Here is a 6,863-nt window from a genome sequence, read left to right on the forward strand (position 1 = left end):
CCGGGCGCGGTGGCTCAAGCCTGTAATCCCAGCACTTTGGGAGGCCGAGACGGGTGGATCACGAGGTCAGGAGATCGAGACCATCCTGGCTAACACGGTGAAACCCCGTCTCTACTAAAAAAATACAAAAAACTAGCGGGGCGAGGTGGCGGACGCCTGTAGTCCCAGCTACTCGGGAGGCTGAGGCAGGAGAATGGCGTGAACCCGGGAGGCGGAGCTTGCAGTGAGCTGAGATTGGGCCACTGCACTCCAGCCTGGGTGGCAGAGCGAGACTCCGTCTCAAAAAAAAAAAAAAAAAAAAAAAAAATATAGTTCTCTGCCAGGTGCGGTGGCTCACACCTGTAATCCCAGCACTTTGGGAGGCTAAGGCAGACGGATCACGAGGTCAGGAGATCGAGACCATCCTGGCTAACATGGTGAAACCCCATCTCTACTAAAAAATACACAAAAAATCAGCTGGGCGTGGTGGCGGCGCCTGTAGTCCCAGCTACTAGGGATGCTGAGGCAGGAGAATGGCGTGAACCCAGGAGGCGGAGCTTGCAGTGAGCCGAGATCGCGCCACTGCACTCCAGTCTGGGTGACAGAGTGAGACTCTGTCTCAAAAAAAAAAAAAACAATAGAGCTCTTAGAGCAAAACAGCTCCCTTTCAGCCTGCAGTCTGGTCGAAGGTATGGTGGGGGTAGCAGCAGGCTCATGGGCACCTGGGCAGTGCTCTGAAGTCCCTCCTGTGTTCCCACTGAGCAGCAGCCCGCCGTGCCCAGAGGAGGGAGAAATCCAGCAGCAGCGCGGTGGTGAGCGTGGGCCCTGCAGCGTGTAGTAGGTGATCATGGTGCAGGGCAGTGCTGGGCACAGAGAAGGTTCTCAGAAATCATGGTAACCTGTGGTTATTTGGTCACATCCCAGACCCTGACCTAGCACTGGCTGGCACTGTGACTTGTCACCCTCCTGAATGGAAGAAGTGTCCACCTGGGGGTGGCTGAGGAGGTGGATGCTAGGGGACTGCTGGGAGCTATGGACCTGCGGAGGTTGGGAGAGGAGACTGTAGGTGCAGGCTGCTGGAGGCGGGGAGGCCTATCTGGAGCACCAGGCAGTACAAACAGGTCCCAAGTGGGGCCACGAGGATCAGGTTAGACTTGGGACCCGAGAGACACGTCATGCCCACTGTGCAGGTGCCACCTCATGTTATCCTGCACCAGGGGAGGGTCCAGCCCAAAGTCCTGGCTGCTGGCAGCATGCCTGTACAGCTTGGCATCCGGGTCTGAGTTCACATGTCTAGCAAAGCTGGGAAAATCCAGGAGCAAGAAGGTGAAGCCCTTTGGCTCAGCCCGAGCTCAGAAGGCCCTTGCCCGATGAGCCGAGCTGCTGACAACACCCTGGCACTGGGCTTGGGGACTCTGCTGGAGCGTGGAAGAAGCGAACTGGGAGCATGGAGGAAACTGCCTGGCAGGGGCAGCTGCCGTGGAGCTCACCCTCCCTGGCTGGGCTGGTGTCTGTCCAGTGGGGTGACCCTCCAGCCTGTGGTTTCACCACCCCACCTCCCTACCTCCCCCACAGCACAGGCAGAAGCAGCAGTGTGACAGGAGACCACCTCACTTGGGGCCAGGAGCAGTTCTGGGAGAGGCTGGGTAGGGTCTTTGCTCCCTGCGGAATCAAGGGCTGGGGGCTGACCCAGCCTTTCTCTCTGACTGCTCTGATCTGGGTCTGGACTAGCTTCTTCAGGAAGGTGCCATTCTGTTGAGGTGTCTAACATAGGGTCAGCTCTAGGCTCAGCCTCTGTGGCCCCCACAAAAGCCTGGCAAGGATGGGGTGAGGGGGCAGTGGGGCCCGCATGCAATGCCCTGGCACAGGTGTGTGGTTAGTGACCTGAGGCATGAAGGTGTCTCCCTGCCCACCCCAGCCCTGCTGATAAACCCCAGAGCAGCATGGCCTGCGTCAGAATGACCGGTAGGAGGGCCCCAGGGTAGCAGCTGTCTCTGTGTGGAATATGATTTTTCTCAACACCTTACCACAGAAGGCAGTTTGAAACAGGCATCAGGCCAGAAAAAGGGTAATTTTTTTTTTTTTTTTTTGAGACAGAGTCTCGCTCTGTCGCCCAGGCTGGAGTGCAGTGGCCGGATCTCAGCTCACTGCAAGCTCCGCCTCCCGGGTTTACGCCATTCTCCTGCCTCAGCCTCCCGAGTAGCTGGGACTACAGGAGCCCACCACCTCGCCCGGCTAGTTTTTTGTATTTTTAGTAGAGACGGGGTTTCACCATATTAGCCAGGATGGTCTCGATCTCCTGACCTCGTGATCCGCCCGTCTCGGCCTCCCAAAGTGCTGGGATTACAGGCGTGAGCCACCGCGCCCGGCCAAAAGGGTAATTTCTGAATGGACACTTGTAAGTGGTTCTTTTGTTACTCCGCCTCTTCTCCCTGCCCAGTAGAAGGGCATGGGTTTGAAGTTCCTGAAGGCTCTTGGAGATGGAGCTCAAAGAGGAGGCAGTGCTACCCCCACGTGACTGCAGACACGGAAAAGCTGGGCTGTCCTGATGCTGTAATGGTTGGGGCCCCTGGCTGAGCACACCTGCCCCAGGAGGCCCTGCGTGGTTTCCCAGTAGCCCCTTTGCACTGTACCGCAGTGAGGATGCCCTTAGTCTCCTGCCAATCCCATCACACCAAGCCTTTTCACTGTTGGGTTTCTGGCACTGCCCGATCCTGGAGGGTACCTGGCTGTGTCTGTGAAGAGCTGGCGCAGTAGGCACCTGTGGACCCTCCTACCTGGGTACTGACTTCCTGCCTAAGCCACAGCCGCACCCACATGCGTCAGGGGCTACCACGCCCACCCTGGCTTGGGCCTGTTCCTCCCTGGGTTTCCTTGGGATCCAGTCATTGGAGGGCACGCCGACAGCCGAGCCAACTTGACACCCTGGAGCCCAGCCAGGGAATCAAGCAGCTCTCCCTCTGGCAGCATCCGAGCTGCACAGGCCAGGCCTGCCTCCCCATTCCCTCAGCAGGGACCAGCAACCGCAGCCACAGTCTTCTGCGCTGTTCTAGACTGTGCTGCCTAGGGCTGGTGTCGCTGGGAGTCACATTCTTTTCTTCCCAGATAGTTCCAAGAGGCCCAGCAGCCACAGCACTTCAAAGGGGGCTCTGCCCTTCCCTTCCCACCACCCCACCAGGGTCATCTTCCCTTTTGTCTCCTAAAGCCTGTCAGGCAGCAGAGGAGCCAGGCCCTCCCCCGCCAGACCCTGAAAATGCCAAGCAGTAGACAGCCCTGGCTCCTTCAGGGGCATTTATTTCCCAGTCAGAAAAGGAGAAGCAGGGACAGGTGCCTCTGCCTGAGCCTGGCAGACACAACATGAAGACCAGGGACGGGGTCGGGGAGGCACAGGAGACAGCTCTCAGCAATGTGTGCACTTGGTCCCTTGTTTGTTCTTGGCTGGGTCAGGGAGGGCCTGCTGGGGGTGGTGGCACCGAGAGCCTGGGGAAACAGGCGGCAGGCCAGCGGCCCAGGGACAGCGCGGACGGAGGCAATAAATACTGATGGCCAGGCAGGGCTCCTGGCTGGGCCCAGGTGGGGTGAGTGAGGCTGTCCATTGACGGCTCTCTAGGGGGTGGGTTCTGGGCGCTGTCCGCTGAGACAGAAAAGGCAGAGGCAGGACAACACCCAGCCTCCTGGATGGTACTGAGGTGACTTGAGTTTTGGCAATTTGGCTTTCCCCAAGCCGCTGGAGCCATCTCCACAGTCCTGGCCATGGGAGGGGGCGGGCTGGCCAGGCACTGGTGGGCTGGGGAGCAGCAGCAGCACACCCCACATGTCCCTGGGTCACTGGGTTCGCCACTGGGGAAGGGACGGGGAGGCCACATGCTCATGCAGACACAGGGAGTTAGAGGCTAGTGAGGCCCCACGGCACACTCCACATGTTAAGGCATCATGGTTAGACGGGACTGACAGCGACAAAGGGGCTGGCCAGGGAGCAGCAGGGCTGGAGGATGGCCCGGCCCCCACAAGACCCTGCATCCCACACCCCAGCTCCACCACGGAGCAGCAAACGCACACGTCCAGGGCCAACCACGGGGCCTGGAGAATGGCTGCTCCGCTCCTTCCTTAAGCCAGGCCTCAGGTGTGACAGGGAGATAGAACCTGGGGGGCACGGAAAGGGCAGCAGAGGCCTGGCTGGGGCCTCTCTCCCCCACAGCACAGGCAGAAGCAGCAACGAGACACAAGACCACCGAGGAGGCTGGGCCTGTGGGCGGGGGAGGGTTGAGGAGGGGGGTCGGAGGCACTCGGTTGAGCCAGGCCAGGGAGGCGGACCAGGGTGGGAGGGGCACGGAGGGCCTGTCAGCACTTTGGTATGGGGAGGGGAGGGGCTGGGGGGACACATCCGCCTGTCCGTCGTCCGTCCGTCCGTCTGCCCTGCCTGCTTCTGGCTGGGCTCAGTCCTTCCAGTCCTTCTTGATGGTGAGATTCCACTCCCAGGACAGGTGGTCGGTCTTGTCGTCGTCTGTGAAGCGGGACTTGATGCTGTAGCTGCCCCGGGCCAGCATACCCTTGGGTGCCTCCTCCACGGGGGTCAGGAACTCGTACTCCTCGGCCCGGGGCCCATAGCTGCCTACCATGTAGTCAGTCTTGTCAACTGCGGCACAAGGAAGAGGGCGGTCAGCGGCCCTGCGTCCCCGCTGGGCACCACGCACCCAAACGGCCCCCTCCGCCCTGCCCGGGGCCCCACTCACTCTTGACGCCTTTCCTGTACGTGTGCTGGATGTACTTCATGCCGGACACGATCTCTCTGTTAACCTGCAGGACCCGAAGCGAAGATCAGGGAAGGTCGGCCCCAGTCCCGCCTCCCTTCCCTGGCCACAGCAGCCGACAGCTTACCCGGAAAGAGATTTTTATCCGGTACTCTACACCCTCTTTCAGCACAAACGACTGCTTCTTGAAGCTCTCCAGGTCACCTGTTGGGGGGACCTCTCCTTCAGTGACTGCCCAGCAGCCCCGCGCCCCCAGCCCTGCGCGGCCCCTTGGCTGCACTTCCCGAGATCCCCACCAGGGGCCGCCCGAACCCCCGCAGCCGCAGGGCGCTCACCTGTCAGGTCCAGCTCCAGGGGGCCCGGGGCCGAGCTGCACACCAGGGTCAGGCCAGTCACGACGACGTTGGGGACGTTGGGGTCTGGGGAGTGACAGGAGGTGAGGGCCTCACCCCCGCCAGTGGAAGCAGGGGCTGGGGAGCGGCAAGACAGCTGGAGTGCACGGGTGGTCACCGGGCTCCCGCAGCCCAGACTCACCTGCCGAAACGGCCACGCGGCCCAGCAGGGCCTCCTTGTACTTTCGCAGGCTCTCGTCGTCCTTGTCCAGCTCCTGGATCTCCTGGATGCTCTTCTGGGCCGGGGGCTTGTAGTTGACCGAGTGCTCATCTTCCTCGTTCTCTGCTGCAATCTGGGCCAGCTGCTCGGCTGTGGGCTCCTGCTCAGCCATGCTCACGCTTAGCCTGGGTCAGGACACCTGTGGGCGGGACGGTGGCAGGCCTTGGACCTGGATCCCCAACGGAAGCGCACTTTCTGAGCAGAAGCGTGGACTGCAGCCAGAGCTCCAAAAGGGCTCCAAGGGGGCCACCCTCGCTCCTCTCCTCCGCCCAACTCCTCCTCAGGGGCATCCTCTGGGGCAGTGTGAGGTGCCCCACGCCAGGTATAACATCTGAGACAAAATGGGAACTGCAGCCGGTCCTGGGGAGAGAGGGCACACCTCCCCCTCCACGATGGAGGAGGCAGCAGCCCCCGGCATGCGTGGGGCGGGGCTAGTAGGCCCCAGACCCAACTGGCAGGGCCCACACTAAAGCCTCTCTTATGGGCTTGCTGCTCCTGAGCTGCCCAGGCCCTTGCCCTACCGGGTAACGGAGCTGGGTATCCCTCAGTAGGGATGCTCCTCTGGCCGCGCTAGTCACATGTAAACCTGTGTGGTCGGCTCATCCTCATCCTCATCCTTCAAACAGGATGCCCCTGGAGCTCGGATGCTAGAGGCAGCCAGAATACCGCAGGGAGCCAACGGGGCACAGGGGATCCTAAGTATCTCCGGTTTCTCTACAATTGTGAGAGTCTGTGACCTACACTTGGGAGCTACCACAGCCGCTCAGTACCGTTGGGCCCTCTTGTAGATCGGGAGCCGGGAGTGCCCGGGGCAGCACTGACCCGGCAGGGACCCGAGCGCGGGAATGTCAGGCTCAGATTCTTCCCGGCAGCGTGGGAGGTGGATCAGGGAGCAGCCCACCCGGGACGCCCAGGCTGGGGTCCAGGCCGCCCTGCTTCCTCCAGGCGCTGGGGCCTCTGCGCCGCGCAAGGGTGGCCGCAGGCGCCGGGATCCTAGGGCGCGGCCCGCACTTCCGCAGGGCCCGCAATCCGCGCCGGGCGTGGCCCGGGCGCTGGGGGAGGCCGCGCCCCAATCCCCGCGTCGCCCCGGAACGCCATGGACCGCGGCTGCCGGCCCGGCGCCCCCCGCGTCCCCAGGGAGGGGTCCTCCGGTCTGGCCCGGGCCCCACGCGCTTCGGCGGCCATGAAAGAAGCTCAGGGGCGCTCGGGCGGGGCTCGCAGTCCCCTGGCCCCCGCCGCCCCTCCGGCCCGGGTCCCGCACGTGGGTCCGGGGCCGCCACCACCCGGTCCCGCCCCGGCCCCGCCCTGACCCGCGCCGCCCTGGTCCGCTGTCACCGCGCCCCCGCCCGCCGAGACCCCGCCGGGGGCTCAGGGCGGGGCGCGAACAAAGGCGGAAGCCCCTACCCCGGCGCCCCCCGCCTCCGCCGGCGCCGCCGGTCCCCGCCCCGGCCCGCCGCCTCCGCCCCGCCACGGCCACTCACCGGAGGGTTCGGCCGCGCGGCTCAGGCTCCCTCCCGCACT

The 6,863-nt window shown here is 63.1% G+C and overlaps 1 protein-coding gene across 3 annotated transcripts; it reads right to left on the reverse strand.

Annotated features, from left to right (window-relative positions):
• Positions 1–3,253: 3,253 nt before the first annotated feature.
• ARHGDIA (Rho GDP dissociation inhibitor alpha) lies at positions 3,254–6,863 on the reverse strand. Of its 3 annotated transcripts, none has more exons than XM_045376468.3 (6): positions 6,824–6,863; positions 5,265–5,481; positions 5,066–5,149; positions 4,858–4,934; positions 4,713–4,776; positions 3,254–4,615 (listed from the first exon to the last, which is right to left on the reverse strand). In XM_045376468.3, the coding sequence occupies exons 2-6, from the start codon at positions 5,452–5,454 to the stop codon at positions 4,416–4,418; spliced, it is 615 nt and encodes a 204-aa protein (XP_045232403.1). In that variant the 5' UTR covers positions 5,455–5,481; positions 6,824–6,863; the 3' UTR covers positions 3,254–4,415. The 3 variants fall into 3 exon arrangements, with proteins under 3 accessions (XP_045232403.1, XP_073877062.1, XP_073877063.1); XM_074020961.1 differs by having other exon boundaries at positions 6,747–6,863; XM_074020962.1 differs by lacking the exon at positions 6,824–6,863 and adding an exon at positions 6,084–6,357.

This window comes from Macaca fascicularis, chromosome 16, assembly GCF_037993035.2.
Source record: "Macaca fascicularis isolate 582-1 chromosome 16, T2T-MFA8v1.1".
Lineage (NCBI taxonomy): Eukaryota > Metazoa > Chordata > Mammalia > Primates > Cercopithecidae > Macaca > Macaca fascicularis.